At 44.6% G+C, this 20,315-nt stretch overlaps 2 protein-coding genes across 3 annotated transcripts; both read right to left on the reverse strand.

Moving 5' to 3' along the window:
• Positions 1-171: 171 nt before the first annotated feature.
• On the reverse strand, positions 172-9,670 carry zgc:101731 (SNARE_SNAP25N and SNARE_SNAP23C domain-containing protein). The gene is made up of 8 exons (XM_041940653.1): positions 9,579-9,670; positions 6,870-7,026; positions 5,173-5,214; positions 4,752-4,800; positions 3,243-3,354; positions 2,710-2,856; positions 2,363-2,507; positions 172-1,664 (listed from the first exon to the last, which is right to left on the reverse strand). Exons 2-8 carry the CDS (start codon positions 6,939-6,941, stop codon positions 1,599-1,601), a joined length of 633 nt encoding a protein of 210 aa, XP_041796587.1. The 5' UTR covers positions 6,942-7,026; positions 9,579-9,670; the 3' UTR covers positions 172-1,598.
• A 730-nt stretch (positions 9,671-10,400) lies between these two features.
• On the reverse strand, positions 10,401-17,515 carry capns1b (calpain, small subunit 1 b). 2 transcript variants are annotated; one of them, XM_041940823.1, is made up of 11 exons: positions 17,370-17,515; positions 16,410-16,468; positions 16,260-16,296; positions 15,906-15,998; positions 13,999-14,056; positions 13,798-13,862; positions 12,256-12,324; positions 12,025-12,103; positions 11,815-11,931; positions 11,219-11,277; positions 10,401-10,773 (listed from the first exon to the last, which is right to left on the reverse strand). In XM_041940823.1, exons 2-11 carry the CDS (start codon positions 16,454-16,456, stop codon positions 10,747-10,749), a joined length of 651 nt encoding a protein of 216 aa, XP_041796757.1. In that variant the 5' UTR covers positions 16,457-16,468; positions 17,370-17,515; the 3' UTR covers positions 10,401-10,746. The 2 variants fall into 2 exon arrangements, with proteins under 2 accessions (XP_041796757.1, XP_041796758.1); XM_041940824.1 differs by having other exon boundaries at positions 16,410-16,464; positions 17,370-17,447.
• Between the last annotated feature and the right edge of the window lie 2,800 nt (positions 17,516-20,315).

A 20,315-nucleotide genomic window follows, 5' to 3' on the forward strand; every position in this document is an offset into this window, starting at 1 on the left:
ACGAATTCTGCACAATTAACTCATATTTTTGTTATTTCATGTGAAAAACTAATGGCCAAACCTCCTCGCGACGCTGAGAACTCCCTCAGAGAACCCCTCCCCCAGCTATGACATAATAACCCCAAAGCCAAACGCCATATTTTTGTACACAATTTTTAATCATAGTGTTCATATTTCAGCATTAAATCACGACAAACACAAATAAACATGCTCTCCAGCTGTCCCACTCTGCCCTGGTCCCACTAGTTGTCTTTAACCTGCTGTGTGACACCATGGCCTGTTCAGCTCAGCAAAGGTCACGAGTTCATTATGCTACGAAAAACCATTAAACACGAACCGTAAGATGTGAATTCCAACATTACTTCACACCACAATGAAGGTCAAGACTGTCTGTGGACAATAACAGCAGGGAACCGACGCGTCTATTTCATGAACCAAAACGTTATGTAAGTGGCTATTACGAAAAACACACACACACACACAAACAACAAAATAATTCCGTTTCATTTTCAACAAATGTGATTCATGTGGGTTTTTGACAGTGAGCGCAAAAACCTTGATGAGTTCAGATTCTCCTTCAAATGAGGGAATGAGATCAGAAAATGCCACCACCATTTTCTATTAACACGGGGGAGGGAAGAAGATGGAGAGGCCAGGAGGAGCAGGTTCCATGCTTGTCCGCTTAGTGTCGCCAGAGATCCTCCTCCGGGGACAAATACGTGTTTCCTTCTTGTGAGCGATACCCCGTTTGGCCTGCAGAGGGCGCCATCATGCACGTGTTTCACTCTATGGAACATTTCAGACTAGAAGGGGGGGTGTTATACACTGATGTTTACATTGGGAAATAAACTGGTTGCTGGTAGTTGTGTATGTATTTTATTCTCTTTAGGAATTTGCTCATATAGGCTATTCTCCACATAAGGTTATTCTGTTTTTCCTGTAGTCCGGTAGTGGAGAAAGGCCACTTCCTGGCTGAAGATGCACGCCCCGGGGCCACAGAGCCGCTCCTCACCGTGTTGCTCTCCACATGTTCATCTTTTGTGAAATAATTTCTGGATTTATATGTTTGTGTGAATGTGCTCTCTGCTGCTGCTGGTGGTGCTGCTGCTGCTGCAGTGACCCAGTTTCCCCACAGGGATCATTAAAGCTCTCTGTGCTCACAGAGGCCACCTTGAGGGGAAATACGCAGTGTGAAATGCAAAGTGACAAAGGCCTTGCTGTGAAATCCCCACAGAAGTGGAGTTCTAATAATCCTATGACACATTTCAGGAGGGTTATGTCATATCAGTACCAGAGCAAAAGTGTAACTCGCTATCAGATGGTTATGAGAGTAAATAGGACTACTACAACACAAGATAAGAGACAATGAACACCTCATAGGTCACTATAACCTCACTACGGACACTCGTGGACACATCGTCCCTATACGACTATCAGAGCAATGACATTAGAGGAAGTTTTCATGATGAAAACACCACTTAAATAGTGTCCTACGTAAAGGAGAGAGTAATTGCAGCAACACTTTTGGCACAACAGGCAAAGCACAGTAATTGCAAGTGGGATGAAGTAGAAACGGCTGAAACGGGAGAGCGCTCCTTCTATCGTTTCATTAGGTTGTTGGCTTTCTGGTTGGCAGCGTCGATGCGCGACACGTTGAGAATAGCCTGCGGAGAGAGAGGAAGACAGACAAAAGGAAGACGAAATGCTAATAAGAACCCGGGGGACAGAACCACTGGAGCTCCCCCTCTATTATTCACATTCAGGTTGGCTTTATTGCAATGGCTAATCAAATACAGTCTTCCTGAAGCAGGATGTGCAAGCCTACACTGTGAGCATTACAATCCATCCAGGGTGAACAAAACAACTAACTACCTATTCCAGCATTACAACAATAAAAAACCTGTCCTGCTTTCAAGTCTCTCTCTGCTGAAGTGACGGGCCCTCACTGATGAAGGTCTGAACTAAGTGGCCAAAGCATCGACTGATTTTGTCAGGTAAGAAAAGTCAAGACGTGGACTGAACGTGCAGGCGCCACCGGCCTCCACTCGCTCTTTTCATTCTGTCTCAAAACTCAAGAAGATCAGACAGACTGTTCAGCGAGGAAGAAGCTGAGGAAGGTGAGGGCCAGTTCGATCAGCTGAGAAGGTCTGTGTGGCTTCCTGCTGTTCCCACTCCTGCCTTTGAGCAAGGCAGGAGTGGGAACCCTTCAGAAAACTGTTGTCAGGAAACACATTTTGATTGTTAATGATTGAATCTGGTTTTATCGACTGAGTCCAGACTCGTTGGAATCGGGGTCGTCGTGCTTTTATAGCGACATGACGTGATGTTCGCTGACACCTGTGTGGTGATGTCACAGCAGTACCTTGCCCTGGATGCGTTCGATCTGGACGTTCTGCGTGTCTATCTCGTTTCCCATGTCCAGGGCCATGCTCTTCAGGTTCCCTATGATGCTGCCGACGTGAGCCAGGTTCTCCTCCATCTCGTCCTCTCGGGCGTCGTTAGTCACCCTGAGACAGAGCGGAATAAAGTGTGTGTGTGTGTGTGTGTGTGTGTGATAATGTCCCGTGTTTGTCCAGCTGCCTGTATGACTGATGATGGTATTATTACATGTCAGTCTGTTCTAAAGAAGAGCAAACACACCCTCCCCACGACACCACAGCCGCTTCGCTTAACACAACTCATTTTACTCTTCTGTCTCTTTCTCTCTACCTGCGTATGTGTCCTCCGCTCATGATCATTATCTCCCTCTCATCGACGACACGAGACGACGGCGGCTGATCAGAAACAACGCCGTCCTGGCCGGAGGCTCCGCCCCAAACCGCCTTGTACGCCCCGCTCTCTTCAAAGGCCTTCAGTCTGAGGGAGAGGACGACCGCGTGAGCGTCTGTTAAGTGTTCATACTGGTTCTGCAGCCACAGAACTGTGTGTGTTCTTCAGTTAAATCTGCTCCCAGCAAACACGCTTCATGGAAAGGTAACGCGTGCACGTCTCTCCAGTGTGGATGCAACAGCGGCAGCAAAGCAAGCGGCAACAAATGAAAGCTGAAGCAGCCGAGATCAAAGCTGCCACATTAATGACTGTGTGTATCATCCATGTGCTATATGTCTAATGAGCTAAATCACACAGAGATGATGATGATGATGATGATGAACACATACTTACCTCAGAATGATGTGTACCAGTCAAACAGACACACACACACACACACACACACACACACACACACACACACCTCCACCTACTTATCACAGGAGCAGAGGCCACAGCACTTGCCCAGATCAGTCAGGTTTTTCTCGGCCTCCTTCATATCCGAGTTGATCTGATCCAAACCCTCCTCTATACGCTCCAGCTGCTCTACGAGAGGAGAAGGAGGAGGCGGAGGACGGAGGAGTAGGCAGGAGGAGAGGGACAAAGAGAGGAAGAACCAAGGTAGGCATGGAGGAGGAGGGAGGAGGGGAAGGGCAAGACAGGAAGGAGGTGGGAGAGGAGGTGGCAGTGAAGGAGACATAAAGGTGGAGGTGAAGAGGATAAGAACGAGCAAGGACAGAGGCAAGAACATGGAGGAGGAGGATGAGGAGGAGGAGGAGGAAGGAGGGGAAGGGCAAGACAGGAAGGAGGTGGGAGAGGAGGTGGCGGTAGAGGTGAAGGAGACATAAAGAATGATGAAAGGAGGGAGGTGAAGAGGTGAACACGGAGGAGGAGGAGGAGAACAAAACAAAATGCAAAAAAAAGAAAAAAATCACCAACTCTGTCCCAGAAGCCCCCCACAGCTGAACTAAAAAAACCAGCCACCAGCAACTGAACGACACAAACTACAAACATTCACCCACAAATCCTAAAAAACGTCTCCCTGCTCCGACCGCTGCAGCAAACCGGGCCGAGCTGTGCCAAACCGTGCCCACTTCCATTAAGATTTCTCACTCAGGTAAGATATCGTGTTCAAGGGGGTGAAAACAGCCAGAATGTGCTACTTGCAAACAGGACTGTGCTGCATTACTACTTACTTTCTGACTGTTTATGTGTAAGTTAATAAACCTCCTCGAGGTCATTGTGGAACACAGAAAAGTCTGAAAAAGTCATGACTGACAGCGTTTTATCAAACGTCTGGTTTGGAAAGTATCGTCAGCTCTTGTTGATCAAATTAAGGGTGATGAAATGTGCATTGTAAGCATTAAATAAACCAATGGTGTGCGAGTATTCCATATGGATGAGCTGGTGTGACGGATGAACGGAAAGAACAGATGATGGATGGATGGATGCAGTAAATTAGTGGTGTTCTCGCTGCGGAGCCAAACTCCAGCACACACCATAGTTTATGCTCATTTAATGGAACTGGGCACCAGTTGTGTGAAGGCGTGGATCCTGGAAACCAGACCTACTTCCTGATCGGCCAGACACACAGACCACAGCACTGAGCCATGTCTGTCAGATTCTTCTCCGCCTCCCTCATGTCCCTGTTGATGGAGTCCATGCCTTCCTCAATACGCTCCAACTGCTCTGTTAGGAACAGGAGTTTTATGGCGGTGGGTTTATGGCGTTGCAACAACAGTCGAAATGGACAGCAAGCGACAGATGGCTTTAACCGACAGATCTGATTGGTCGAGGGCGTGTTCAGACCACTCTGACGTGAATCAAATCTGAGATGTACGTCTTCGAACACAAAGTGCTGGAGAAGCCGACTGGGCCGCCTGGATCTGACACATTATTGACCACAGCTAAAATCTAAAGAGCGTTCAGATAGAAGTGATTACCTCCTTGTTCATCCAGCATAACCAAAGCTCTGATCCCAGCGTCTTTACTCTGAGGAAGAAGAGCACAGAAAACCACATGAACACAGGAAACATTACAGTAAGCTGAGCCATGATTCCCCTTCCTGCAGGCAGCCACTGGCTTCAGGTCAGACCTTCCAGCAGATGCACCTGTGATCGATCTGCAGCGAGTGAACTGACTTTCATAGAAACAAAGTGAAACCAGCTGCTGCCCACTGCAACTTCTTATCTTGTCCTCTGTGCTCTCGCCCACTTTAGCTCTCAGTAAGTCAAAGCCAGCAGCTTGAAGTTAATCACATCCCAGTTAATTGTCTTGTCATTGTTTGACCTGTTTCTTTTTATTTGAGTTTTTATCTCTGTAGGGCTATATAAAGTGTGTGTGTGTGTGTGTGTGTGTGTGTACCTCCTCAACCAGCTGCATCATCCGCCTCGTGCTCTCCAGGGACTGAAAGACACAAAACACACAGCGCTTCAGGATACATTCAAATAAAAAGCAATAAATAAAACAGAACTCGTTTCAGAACATTTCCTCGACCTAAACCTTCTTCTCACTTATCTGTAAATTCTTCATAATTTCTTCGACACCTTCCTGACAATAACTGTTGATTTTGGTGCTAATTACAGGTAAAATAGAGACACTGAATGTTTTTCTTCCTTCTATAATTTCTAATAAATCAGTTCCAGTTAAGTGCAGTGTAGTGAAACACAGCAGCGGGAGATCTGAATGTGCAAATCTGGGCCATTTCCATAAACATGGAAAATAAAGTCGACAATAATAAATGAATAATGAATCGATGCTCAGTCAACTCCAGTAGATTCATCTGGCTTTCCTGTCTTTCATCTTGTCTTATGAATGTTTTCCCAGGAAATAATCAGGAAATAACGAATCTATTAAGTAAAATGTTGCTAAACTTTCAGAAACTGAACACACAGCACACAGAATGACCGTCACACTGTACTGCAGCCACACAGCCTTTGTGTGTGTGTGTGTGTGTGTGTGTGTGTGTGTGTGTGTGTGTGTGTGTGTGTGTGTGTATTGTGTAAATATCATGTCAATCCCTGGGGACTTCCCCACCGAGGGGATGATGAGGTGAGAAATGGCTTTGACCTGCAGTAGCCTTTAATCCCCACAGTGTGTGTGTGTGTGTGTGCGTGTGTGTGCGTGTGTGCGTGTGTGTGCGTGTGTGCGTGTGAGTTTGTATGAGCTCATCCGTTCGTGATGTTTCGCTGCTGATTGTTGCACTGGGAGACAGGCTGTCTCTATGGCAACCAGGTGAGCCAGGTTTCCTTTCAGGGAGCGTCCCCTCAGGCAGAGCAGGAGGTGTGACACATCAGCCACACTGATCCCGTCTCTTGTGTACGTTTCTGGTTGGAGCTCTACAGTTAAAGGTTTGTTCTGTCCATCACTGGACTGCTGGTTGAGTAAATCAAGATTCCTAAACGATGAAAGTAATAATAATTATCTGCAGCCCTTGTTACTGAGGAGGGTGGACACCTTTGGATCCCACCTGGTACAACACACAGCAGTTTATTTTGCCTTTCATTAGAAGATCAGGAACATCCATAAAGACCAGCCTGACGCGCTGATCCTGAAAACTTCAATTAATCTAAAATCTGAATTCACATATTTCACAGTTTTGTGCATACACGTTAAATGTGCAATAAGTCGACCAGTGAGGTCAGAGGTCATGAGCTGGTTATGGCAGTGGCTTTGTTTCAAAGATGTTTTGACATAAAGCAAATCTGGTTAATTAAGCCTGGTAGCAGGAAGCCAGGAAATCAGAAAAGTAAGTGGCTTCGACGTCAATGACAACCAGCATTACTGTATTTTATTTTTGAACTGATGAGTTCTGATTGGTTAAAACTGCATCCAATCACCTAAAAACTATTAAGTTTCTTTGAACCAATAGAAACGCACACTGAGTCTCACCAGAACACAGAGACTGAGGTGAGATTTGAGAGTGAGAGTCAGTGTTTATCTGACGATGTATTATTCTAACGAGGTAAAAACCATCTTGTGCTCAAAGCGAGTTTTTAATATTTAATAAAGCAGCTGCGCACAGATACGATCATTTACTACTTTATCTTTCCACTACTTACCTCATCTGTGACCTGATTGGCTCTCCTCTGCAGCTCCTCCTGCTCTGTCAAGACGGGCAGGTCTGACGCCATGTTGGTCCGTGTGTGTGTGTGTGTGTGTGTGTGTGTTCAGTCCCAGGTGACCAGATTAGGCTGAAGCATCAGGTGGTTTTGGCACCTGGAGAGCAGAGCGACACTTCATTAGTTATAATAACTGACAATAGAATCAGCCAGAGAGCCGAGCTGACGGACAGACGAGATCCTCGTCTACATGAATCTATTTCACCAGGATGATCCACTCAGAGGCAACGCTGCTGTCCAGGGAGAACAAACAGGACCTGATCCACAGTCTGTGGATCCACAGTCCGTAGATGTTTCCTGTGTAAAGCTGTCCAGCTGGGTCCTGACAGAGGCCGTGACACTGCAGGCATTTGAACGCAGCATCTGTGCTGCAGGGGTTTCAGACCCACAGAGACTTCCAGATTCACCAACCTGCAGCTGCAGTGTTTGTGCAATTACTTAACTCAATGATAGATGCTACTGGTCAAAATAATAATCAGAAGATCTAAAGCTTGTTTTCTTTTTGTTTCTTAAAATCGCTGAATAAATACAAGAGGAAGAAAAAAGCTTCAAATGTGGGATCACAAAATAATCTGTGACTCAGTAAATCAACACATTAAAACTGCAGTGAGAAACCACGTCAGTCATTGTAGGCTTCCAGCAGCAGCTTCTCCTGGCAACCAGGCGGCCGACACCAGGCCGGCCAGTTAGTGAGCCAGCTAGTAACCAGTCAGTCTGCATCCATCCTCACTCACTTTAAACCTTTAATGAACACACAGCTGCTAGAAAAGCTGGTTCTCAGCTGTTTCAGCTTCCTGTCTGTTTCTCTGAGTCAGAAAATCCCGCTTGTTCGTCGTTACCTGGGATTAAAACGTTTTTACAGTTAGCGGGATGTTAAACGTTGCCTGATGAAGAGTCACTAACATCTGATTGAAGCACATCAAAACTACAAAACCCGTACTGCTGTAAGAGGAATCTCTCCTTTCTCTGATCTGACGTCCCCACAGTGTGAGCGTCCAGCCAGGTGTCCTCACAATATCATAAAAACACCCCCCCCCCCCTCCCCGCTGCAGTTCCTCTGTTCAGACACTGTGTTATCATGCTGGAGCTTCATAATTAGGCCCAAGCAGTAATCAGCACCTGCCGGAATAAAGACGAGGAAGGAGGAGCACAGAGAGGCAAAGAAAAGAAGAAAGACTCGTCACGTTGTTTGGTGCAAACAGAGACGCTACGGTAACCGAACAACATGTTGATCATATCTGAGTCTGTAAGATACAGAAAGTAATGAAACACAATCAAAGCTGTGCAGCGAATAATGATGTGAAAGCAGATCAATACGTTATTCCATTACGAGTCTGCATACTGTGCTACGTTTGCTTTAAAAAAGGAATTTAGCTTCGACCTTCTGCAGATTTTTACAATTTTAACAGAAGTTTTTCACGCTTTCCCAAAATATTTCTATTCAAGCTGCAGCAGAACACCACAGTTCAGTAATGTACAAGCACCGGGCACCTCTGAACTGCTGGAAACTGGAATATTCATGACGACCAACCAGGAGGCTTAATCGGAGGTACGAACGTTTGATAAATTGGCAAAAAATAAAGCCACTTCACACATTGCTCATATATCACCGCAGCATTGACTCAGCTGACCCAGCGGCCTAAGACGTGCTGTGATGTTCACGTATTCTACAATACATTATTTTGTAACCTAAACATTTTATTTATTCATTTCATAGTTATACTAAGGTAGGTTAAATTATTTGCATGTTTTATTTGATGGCCTTGCTGGCGTTTGGCCTTTGTGCCAACACCTTGTTTGTCAGGTGCCGATCCATCGCTGACCAATGAGATGACAGCCGTCACCGACGTGACCGGAAAAAAAATCACCTCAGAGATCCCAAAACTGTCACATCGTGGCAGCATGTGACTTCAGCATGGCGGGGAACAAGCAGGCAGCTTCCTGCCACCTGCTGCACCAGGTGACGGAACCAGTTCACCACACCTGCACTCTGACCTGCAGGTGTCCAGTACGAGGAGCTGAAGGTGCTTTACTGTACATGTTAAACTTTACTGCCTTCACTGCGAGGATGCTGCTTCATTTCTGATTTTTAAATGTGCAGATGCTGAATTTAAAGATGATGATTGGTGAAAGTCACACACACACACACACACACACACTGTGTACATACACATGCAGCTGGAGGACAGACCTGTCCGCCTGCTGTCAAACACACTCACTGTTCTCAGTGTTTGCACTGAGACAAAAGAAGACAGAGACACACTGAGGCTTTTACATCAGGACACTTAACGATTCATTCATGCTCTTTAGTAATTAAACCACTTCTACTCAGTTTGCTTTTACTTTGCAGGACAGCTGCAGGGTTTCCATTACGCGTCTCATCTTATACCTGCAGTCATTTCCCGTTAATGCGCTCTGGACTAGTAATAAAATAAATTAGGCTTCTATTAATAATCATCAAAGTATGTTTCAACACGTCGCTGCTTCTTTTTAACAAGAGCTGTTTCTATCAAACATCAACTTGTTGGACTTGAAGCGAAACGCGAGCAGGCGGACAGTTACTTTAAAGACTCCTTCATTTCTTTCTGGTTTTAAAACGAGTAAATTCCGCTCAGCTGGTCGTCATAAACCCGAAACTCAGCCTCCTACCTCTCATCAGCTCCTCTTCTGATTCTCTTTGACTTTCTGTCCAGATTTTCCGCATCAAACCGTCTGCAGCCTCCGGCACGAACCTGTTGTCGCTCCTCAGCATCTCTGCTTCCCCCTGCACTCTGCACCGCCCCTCTCCGCCACACCGGCCCCGCCCCGCCCGCCACCAAACGCACATCCGCGCCTATAAAAGCTCCTGATATCAAATAATCCGAGTCCTTAAAGGACTAAGATTTTTCTATATGTCAACAAATCGTATGATATGATCTAACATGGAATGCAAATTAATTTACTGTATTAGATTTTTTTCTATTTCATTTTATAATCATAATTCTGTTTAGTCCTGATTTTGGTGCATATTTCTTTTCTCTGTTATGTTGATGATGTCTTATGATCTGTATTTGTTGTTGGTGCCTACCCTGTCCAAGAAAATCAGATCTTTAATCCCAGTGAGGCCTGGTTTCACAAAGGTGACCCAAACTCCAGATTGTGGAGGTGAAGTCCCTGATAACCTGCGGGAAGAAACACCTGAAACTACACGAGTATAACAACAAACTCAACCTCACGAGCTGCAGCTTAAACTCCATTTTTTAAAGCTCATATCGTCCTTATAAAATCTCTACGGACATTTATGATGTAAATCCAGCCCAGCTTTAAAAGGACAAACCAGTGAGTCACATATTCAGATATGTTCTGTCTTATGTTCTTGTCATCTGAAGCAGAAGTGATCCAGGCTGTAACTTTAACTCTTTTCTGCCTGAAAGTAAAACATCAGCACTTTCCTTCATAGTCAGGAACAAACGGAAAAGTCACAACAACACCTGAATGTCAGCTGTGTCACTTTATTCTCTTAAACACTCGATTTCAGCCCAATAAAAATGAAGAACTTTTCAAATTTGCCCCAAAACATCAAACATAGAAATCTGTAACATGGAGATGTCGTAGCGCCGCCGCCTGGCAGCAGCAGGACAGTGCAGCAGCAGCATCGGCTCGACTTTGGTCCGAGTTTTCTCCCCTGACTTTAGCTCTGCCCTTCTGGCATTTTGGTCCTGTTACCGTGGAGACGGTGGGGTTTCAAACAGCATTGCACTTCCGTAAGCACACACAAGTGGAAAGGGAGGGAGTGGGGGATGAGACGAACGAAGAGGAGAAGCTTCCCGCCGTCACTTCATGAATACATGGTCAGCTGGAGCCACTGAGAGACAGACGGAGAGTCAGTGTCACAGCATCTCTGCATGTTTTACCTGCTCAACAGGTGCTTTCACTCATCTGTGGATTCATATTTTCTTTTTCTTACTGAGGCTGCACTGCCTTGTTGGAGAAGGCTGCATGCAGCCTGAAAATGAACGCCTGCAGGCGGCACTCAGGGCAAAAAACAAATAGTTACTCCAGCTATGTTTCCTGGTTTAAAAATATTTCAATCTGTGTTTTATTTATGATTAATATTACTAAAAAAAAGCTTACACCACCTATCAGGAAGTATCAGGGATTTTCACAGGAAGTCATAAAGGAGAGGATTATAATACAGATGTTTATGCTGCATCTTTTTTGTTTTCTATCACCAAATGTCCTCATCTGGGGATTAATAAAGTTTATCTTATCTCCTCTTATTGTTATTGGTGAAATAAACTTTGTTTTACCTCCTTTATGTCCAGATCAATGGAGCCGCTGTTGTCCTTATCCAGAGTCTTAAAGGCCCCTGCAGAACACACACACACACACACACACATTATGCACACGCCTGATCAATCAATACAGTCGTATTAATATTTAAACAAGTGAACGCTGATTGTTGCACAGTTTAACGAGCAGCTGATGCAAAAAGGTCGTCAGCACTTTTACAGGGAAGCTGTGACTCCACAGGTTGATTCCCGTCGTTCACTTGATGATCCACATCATGTCGAACAGATGAGGAGAAAAATGGCCTCAGACACTCTGAGCTGCACGATCACTATTTTTAATTGTTAGGGAGGTTCAGTGGATAAATGAACTGTGCATAAAATGATGCATGACACATCTAGAATATCATTTGACCCAGTGAGGCCACCGTAGAAAATATATGTGATATCATTGTACAATGTGGGACAAGAAAGAGTTGAATGAAAAGAGAACTTAATGGTAAAACCTGAGTTTACGGGATTTTAAAAAGGCAAAACAGGTGAATCAGCTGCGTCGTTCTGTGAATATGAGCTGCACTGAGGGTGAGGAGGGTGAGGATGAAGAAGGAGAGACTCACTGCACATGGCGTCCAGTCGCACCAGGCAGCCAATGTAATTGTCAAAGTCCATGTCGCCGTGCTCATCGCTATAGCGACGGATAATCAGCTTGTAGAGCTGGTCGTTCAGAGGGAAACCTGCACACACACAAACGCACTTAGTTTGATACTTGAAACACACACACACGCACGCACACGCACGCACACACACGCACACACACACACACACACCTGCAGCCTTGAAGGCTTTCGGCAGCTCTTTAGAGCAGATCACACCTGAACCATCGGCATCATGGGACACATAGATGCCCTGCAGACAACAAACATAAACAACAGAGATGGATCAGACAGGTAAACAAACGTCTCCTTCAGGTGTTACAGAGAACCGAAGCCTGAACGCAGCCGAACGCAGACTGACGCAGCGTTCAGGAGCGTCTTCCTCCTCCGCGGACGCCAACTGACCTGCCACTTCTTGATGTTGTTCCACAGGTATTTGAACTCGTGGAAGCCCAGTTTCCCTGTGCTGTCGCTCTGAAGGGAGCCGGGTCAAAGGTCAAACTCAGAAGCCACTACTGCAACTAAACATTTTGAGCATCACTAGTTAACTAGTAAGGTCAAAATAAACCCCGGCTAGTTAACTAGCCATCATCTTCACCTTGACTAGTTAACCTGCGAGATGCAACATGCAGCCACTTGTTAACTAGTTGCAATTCCTCAGTCACAACAAGCAAATGAAGCAGTCGGGTAATGACAAAACCTGAGTTCTGATTGGTCAGTATTTTTGATTTTGAAGTGGAGAGCCAATAGGAAGCTTCGGTGCACACTTCTTCCCAGCTCCTCATTAGCATTTGTACGACTAGTGTGACTAGTGAGCATTTTGTCCTTCACTAGTTTAGCTAGTAACATTTGCCAGCCTTACTAATTCACTAGTATGGTCAAAATATGCTTTAACTAGTTCACTAGTTAGGTCAAAAAGGCTTAATCTAGTTACTACTCTACATTTTGGCTTTCACTAGTTCATATAGTGAGATCAAAATAGATATCAACTTGTTACCTAGTGAGCATTTTAGCTTTCATTAATTCAACTAGAGAACATTTTGGACCTCACTAGTTGACTAGTTAAGTCAAAATGTCTCACTTGTGTAACCTGTAACTAGTTAACTAGTAAGGTCAGAAGATGTTTTAACTAGCTAACCAATCATAGTTTTGGCCTCCACTAGTTAACTTGTGCATGTAATTATAGGGCACTAGTTTGCTGAGTGTTGACTAGTTGACACGTCAGACTTTTTGTAGCTCACTAGTTAACTAGTTAGACTTTCAGAGATTCTAGTTTGGGCCAGAGGGCCACTAGTGCTTCAAAAAGCTGACTAGTTGGGACTTTGGTGCTACTAGTGTAGCACAGGGCGATACTGCATAAGGTTTCTGTTGGAACTAGTTGGACCAAAGTACTACTAGTTGCAGAAAAAAGAGAGACTAGTAAGACTAGTAAGAGTTATTGTTCAACTAGTACAAGAAAATGTCCCAACTAGTGCTGACGTTTCCTATATAAAGACCAAACTAATGGAAGACACTAACGTCTCATATCTAGGGCATGGAATGATCCATCAATCACTGAAGCTACTGTTAGCGCTGACATACTGTAGTTCGTAGTATCACTGGTGCTGTATTGCGGTAGCAGCTTGTACTGTGTTAGCAGCATGTACTGTGTTAGCAGCATGCATTGTGTTAGCAACATGCACTGTGTTAGCAGCTTGCATCGTGTTAGCAGCATGTACTGTGTTAGCAGCTTGCATCGTGTTAGCAGCATGTACTGTGTTAGCAGCTTGCATCATGTTAGCAGCATGTACTGTGTTAGCAGCATGCATTGTGTTAGCAACATGCACTGTGTTAGCAGCTTGCATCGTGTTAGCAGCATGTACTGTGTTAGCAGCTTGCATCGTGTTAGCAGCATGTGCTGTGTTAGCAGCTTGCATTGTGTTCGCGTCACACTGTGTGGAAGGATACGTCCATGACAGCGACCATGCTCCTGCAGGACTCGATGCTGAAGCCGTCAGTCTTCAGGCTTTCATCTGAAACAACAACGTTGAGTTCAATCGATTTGCATATTGACTAAAAGCAAATACTGAATCACTTTCGTAAGAACAAGAGCAAGCTAGCTGTTAGCACGGTGCAGAAATGCCTTCATGGACAGTAAAGCAGACTCACGGTTGCTGAGGACTTTGTTGAGGATTTCCATCAGCTCATTGGGACTCACCTCCATGTCCTGTCAACACACACACACACACGCACGCACGCACACACACGCACACACACACACACTGATTGTGTGTTTCCACAGAGGAAGCCCCTCAAACAAAGTGAGTCACATGATGTGAGTGTGACTCAAACCAGACTGAAGCTGTTTCCTTTTATTTCCTTTGATCAGTTTCTGACTCACTGCTGAAAAACAAACCATAAAAACACGCAGGCTGATCATGTGACCCCCCCCTCCCTCCTTTAACTTGAACAGCAGCGGCTTGGTGGTGAATCCTGGACCCTCAGCGTCCGTCAGCACCTGCAGCACGGCCAGGTGAGTGCCAGAAGAGTTACTACGGACATCTTCATCCTCGTCATCCTCAGCCTTATTACTGCTGTTGATGTAGGAAATCCACCCACTGCCGGTCTGAGTTCTGGTCTAACTGGTGCACACGCCCCTCTGATGAGTCAGAGAAAACCACACGCGCGCACACACACACACACACGCTACAACGCCCCTCGGGCACGAGCGCCTCCCTGCCTGACAATGGCAGGAATGCGGAGAGCGAGCTCGCCGTCTAACACGCCCTGAAGCCGTTTCCACACATGTTCATCTGGGACGCCATAAACTGATTCACGGTTTATCTCCGCAGGACAGAAACATGACATTTAAACTCCGGCTGATACACAGAAGTGAGTTCATCCGTCCAGGACGAACATGCAAACCGACTATGTAAATAGACCAGACAGACTGTTCACAGACTTTAACGTGCAGCCGGTGATGATTAAAGGACAAACTGGACTGAAGTGAGACACTAAAATTGTACGTTTGATGTGGTTGGAGAGAATTTCACTGCTTCATGCAGATGCAGTCAGCTGGATTTCAGCCTCAGCAGGGATGCACCTCTTCATGTGTTTGCAGCCGCAATTAGACGAGAAGAGCAGGGAGGAAGACCACAAGGTCCAACTTAATTATACGAATTCAAAATGACTCCAGCGCCGAAGAGGCGACTGAAGGTGAGTAAAGACGGCGACTCTCTGCAGGAGGGAACAGTTTCCTTTCAGTTACTGAGGTCTGGTGTGAAGCTACAGAACCCGCCAGGCCTGACCACGAGGCAGACAAAGACAGGGAGGGCGGGGCGGGGGAGGGTGGAGTTCGGAATGTGGCCGACAGCAGGCAGACAGGTGCGACCAGAGTGATGAAGAGTCAGGTGAACAACAGGCGGAGAGAAAAACTACATGAAAACCAAATCACCTGCGACCAATCAGGTCTCTCAGAAACTTCCTGTTCTCCACTGAGGAAGACTGAAACTCTGTGAGCAGGTGGAGCAACAGGTGGATCAGTAAACCCCTCCCAGAACAGGAAACTATCACACTGAGAGACCACTCAGACCTGCACCAAAGCCTCAGTCCACCATGAAGCTGGAACACCTTTCCTGAATATCTCCGACTTCATTACAGACAGTTTGCACCTGGATGTAAGAGCAGGATCAGCTTTATGAAGGTGGAGTCGCCACATTTCTACGATGTTTATTCCACCACGACCATCAACGTTAACCAGAGTAAAACATAATGACCGCGTCCGCCCTGTGACTCATCTGTTATCTTCGCCTCACGCTACACCCTCCCACCGAGTGTCAGGACATCAGGCCAGTGGCTCCTCTGGAGAACAAAAACATGGCCGCCCCAGAAACAGAGAGGACTCAACCTCATGTGAGGAGTCAGAGACGACCACAAACGAGTCTCTGCGCTCGCGTGTGGTTGGCTGAGAGGCCTGCAGTCACGTGACCTCAGAACCTGCTCGTTCAGGTCCGGACTGAAACACACCTGATGGATGAACGAAACGCTCGAGTTCAGACTGAATGTTACGGACTCACATCTCCGGCCAGCTTCTGGAAAACTCTCCGGAAGTTCTTCTCCTCATCGCTCTCGTGAGACTCAGCGAAGTTCAGAGGTCTGCGAGGTGGAGGCTGCGCGCGCACACACACACACACACACACACACACACACACAAAGAGCGACTGTTAGAACACACACACTCCTCAGTCTGAGCATGTTGACATTCAGTGTTTGTTTGCTTCTGAAATCACAGAAATGAGGATGAATCAAACTTCTGTTCGCAGTTCAGGAGTCGGGACCCGGCGAGGGCTGAAGCCCGATAGATAATGCAGACAGGAGAAGATGCAGGAGGAGGAAGAGGAGGAGCTGCTTCATCCCGTTTCCGTACTTACCGGGTCTGAAGGCACAAACTGACCGGGGTCGATGTTGCTGTGGGAGGAGAAAACAGAGTCAGAGATACAGGTCCACAGCACAGTTAGCCTAGCTTAGCACAAAGACTGGAAGCAGAGGGAAACTGTTAGCCTCGCTCCATCCATCCTCACCTCACGACATTAATAATGCCTTTGATGAAAGAACCCACCCCAAACATTTTGGCGGCTGTCTGACACAGAAAGAGAAAACATGATGATCAACAAACACGTTTCACGTACGCGTCCGTGCTACTTTACATTTCTACTTCATCACATACATTTAGTGCAGTAACTCTCCAGCGGCAGCTCCGCTCACTCTGCAGGTTAAGATTTCACATGAAACGACTAACGATTCACTGTCGGTTACATTTTTCAGATCAATGAATCAACTGATTGTTTGGTCTATATTTGGTCACAATATTCTGTGAACAAATGTCTTGTTGTGACCTAAAATATTACATTTATAACAATGTGATCAAGAAAACAGAAAACTCTCACATTTGAACTGCCAAATATTTGAATAACTTTAACAATCAATCAATCAATCAATCAATCAATCACCGGGGAGTATCAGTATTAGCGTATTTGTTACAGCTCTAACTGAAATCAGTTCTATCTCCATCAGCTACATCACCTGCCGCTCATGCATCAGTAACGATGAATACTTTTACTTTGAAAATCTTGTTTGTCTCCAGTGTTTTACTGCTTTACTTTGACTGAAAACAGGGTGTCAGGACTTCCTCCATTCACTTTAACTGTCAACACCTGAACTCACTGAAACACCTTTAACTCTTTGTTTGCTTCAAGTCGAGTTAAACTTGATGTACGACTGGATTATTTTATTCTTCTTCTGTACTTTTCTGTACCATCACTGCAGACCAGACTGAACAATATGTGAAGCCTCAACACTACACAGCCAATCCAGTGTCAGGTTTCCACACACACACACACACACACACACACACACATAGAACAAAAACAGCACACACACAGTTTCTAAAAGCAGAACACACACGTCTTCCAGCTCTGACCTGCATTTAAACTACAAACACATGTAAAAACATGATCAGCGGCAGGTTTTCTGCTACTTACTGAGACTTCTGCTTCTGTTGAAGACTGAGAGGACAGAGTGACAGGGAGGGGCGAGAGAGGTAAAGACACACTGACAGACAGAGAGAGAGAGAGAGAGGGAAAGATATTCAGGGAGGAGGGCAAACCCACCACTCCCACAGCCGGAGTGTAAAAAAACCAGCAGAGCAAAGAAAACAGCTTCTTTCTCAATGCATCATCCACCCCGCCCAACACACACACACACACACACACACACACACACACACACACACACACACACACACACACACACAGATGCCTCCAGGTCCTAAAGTCCACAGATTCCTGTGGGTGGAGAAGACAGACAATAAACAACAGTTCGCGGTGCATTCAGGGGTCAGCAGGAAAGCTCAGACGATACAAACTCCATTCCAACGACTCAAGTCAGACAATAACTGTTGATTTTTCAATTTGTTCTTTTTTTGGTTATAAAAACAAAATCAATTATGTTTGACAACTGTGTGGTAAGTAGGTAGTTGTAAAAAGTAATTTGGAAGCATTTGTACCTGCAGTATGTACATGTCAGCATTACATTTATTGTAACAGTGTGTCGGCTGGGTTAGTACAGCTGCAACTGGACATTATGTTCATTTTCAATTAATCTGACAATCATTTCCTAAAGTAAAATCTTTTGGTCTATACAACGTCAGAAGACAAAGAAGAATCTCTGCCGCAGCTTCTTCGTCTTTGTCTGACCAGCAGTCAAAAATGTAAAGATATTCAGTTTCCTCAGATATAAAACAGAGTTAAGGAGGAGAGGCTGGAACCCATTTAGTGACTTAAACAATTAATAGATTATTAAACTTCTTGCAGCGCATTTTTCTCATCAGTTGATCGACTAACTGTTTCAGCTTTGCAGATGAAATTGATGTAAGATGACAAAATTGTGCAATAAAATACGAGCCTACCAGTGATCTCCACCTGCAGAAACACAGAAATATTCAAAATATGAGCCTGAACTTTATAGATATTGTACCGTATTTTATTGTGTTGAAGGGACTGAGCAGATTGTCTTTTATTCGTGTTGCAGCCAATAATATCCATATTATTATCATTGTTTTTACCCACAAGCCCACAGAAAAACAAAAAGCAATTCTGATGCACTTCAGTTTCCTGCAGAACGAAACAGAATCAGTTAACAAACAAACAAATGTGGCCAAAAAACGCCTACTAATACTCATTGTTAGCCATAACTTAGACACCTCCCACTACCTTTAAAAAAAACCCCAATTTGAATAAAGTCAGACATTAACGTGTAAGATTACAAAGTTATGACGAAAACTATTAAGTTTACATAGAGACTATTATTATTCTTCTATGTAAATAAAAAGATAAAAAATAAGACTTATTAAAGATGAAAAAAATAATGGTCATTTGAACTTTTTGTTCCTTGTTCACACTGAGCAGAAAAATACATCAACTTTAATATTTGAGTTTTTCATGCTTTATTTTGAAAGCTCTTACAGGAAGTGTAAACTTGTTATGTATGGTATCGTTTCTGCTTTGACACTACTGGTAATCGCAGTTGGCATGAGTGTGTGTAAAAACATGCCCTTTCGCTGCCATCCAGTGGTGATAGTGAGGAACTGCACTGCTGTAAATAAATCAGAGGCTGTCAATGTTACTTGCTGCTCAAAGGTGATTAATAACATGTACAGATCGCTGTTCACATGATTATCACACTGAGTGAATTTCTCCATTGTGAGATCAATAAAGTCTGATCTAATCTAACATCCGTATTGGTCAAAGATAGAGAATTTAAGACTTGTTTTCCTGTCTGGAGTTCAGGGAATCAGGTCTGTCTGCTAATGGTGTTTACTGCCCTCTAGTGGTCACACTATAATAAATCTTCCGTTCAAAACTTCAAAATAAATCTATAGCAATTGAGACGCGTGCAGCGCTAAAAATACAGGAACTTCCTGGAAACCAAATGGGTTTGTAGAGATAAACGTGTATTTCGCACTGACTGTCGCATTTCCTAAAAGGTTACCACTGCATGCCAGCCACCGGTAGACACCTGGCACTAGCTAGCTAGCCTGTCACATGTAATTGGTTAAACGGTAGTTAGTGGCAGGCATAACTATAAGAAATAAACGTTAGCTCTACAGATATTTAGTGACAAATTAACAGATTCCCAGACTGTCAACGGCAGCAGGTAGCATGGGTTTAAACTACAGGTAAAACTTCACTAAGACACATTCCAACAGGATGTCATAGTTAATATGAAGAGTCTCTGCACACCTGGACCACTTAGCATAACAAGATGTATTTTCCACCCAAAGCCACCAGCCGCCCCCGGCAGCTGTCACCAAGTTCAACACCGAAAGTAACCACCAAAGCGCTGCCAGGTGCTGTTAATTAAACAGGCTCAAACAGGAAGTAGCGTTAATTAATAGTGTGAACTCTCGCACCTCAAAACAGCCGTTTCTTCTTCTACAGTTTCTGAGTAAAAGGCAAAGCAAGTTTATTGTTGTAGCACATTTCAAAGTTCTTAGCATATGACACAAAGCGCATTAAGAAGAAAAACACATGTCAACATAAAGACAACACAATACATGTGACGGCAACCGTGTGTTCTATACGCTGATCTGAAAGATTGCCCTCTAGTGGTCACAATGACAAACTACACTGATATGCGTCAAGTTAGATGTGGTATAACAGTACCATTTCCCATTAAAACCCTTCAAAATATATCAAAGTGACCAAACTGAAGCCATTACTAATGAATGAACAGAAATTATTTTATCATATTTTATTATTCCACAGTGGTAAAATTTAGAAACTACAAATCCATACTCTTCAGTGGGAATTACACAAATAGCTGTTGCGTTTTTAAAACAGAGAACCACACTTTTGCAAGCTAAGTTAAACTTCCCACGGCCTCTGAATGCATCATTCCTCTCCTGTCACGTCAGCCGGAACCAGGAA

Source organism: Chelmon rostratus, chromosome 7, assembly GCF_017976325.1.
Source record: "Chelmon rostratus isolate fCheRos1 chromosome 7, fCheRos1.pri, whole genome shotgun sequence".
NCBI classification, from domain to species: Eukaryota; Metazoa; Chordata; class Actinopteri; order Chaetodontiformes; family Chaetodontidae; genus Chelmon; species Chelmon rostratus.

Excerpts from the sequence above, each read along its gene's own strand:
- zgc:101731 (XM_041940653.1), bottom strand. The coding sequence starts at position 6,941 with ATGGCGTCAGACCTGCCCGTCTTGACAGAGCAGGAGGAGCTGCAGAGG. Across the intron at positions 4,801-5,172 it reads TGATGCAGCTGGTTGAGGAG|AGTAAAGACGCTGGGATCAG; the intron begins GTACACACACAC and ends CTTCTTCCTCAG. Across the intron at positions 2,857-3,242 it reads GGCCTCTGCTCCTGTGATAA|ACTGAAGGCCTTTGAAGAGA; the intron begins GTAGGTGGAGGT and ends CCTCTCCCTCAG.
- capns1b (XM_041940823.1), bottom strand. The coding sequence starts at position 16,456 with ATGTTTGGGGTGGGTTCTTTCATCAAAGGCATTATTAATGTCGTGAG. Across the intron at positions 11,278-11,814 it reads GCGACTGGACGCCATGTGCA|GGGCCTTTAAGACTCTGGAT; the intron begins GTGAGTCTCTCC and ends TGTGTTCTGCAG. Across the intron at positions 10,774-11,218 it reads TTGATCTGGACATAAAGGAG|TGGCTCCAGCTGACCATGTA; the intron begins GTAAAACAAAGT and ends TCTGTCTCTCAG.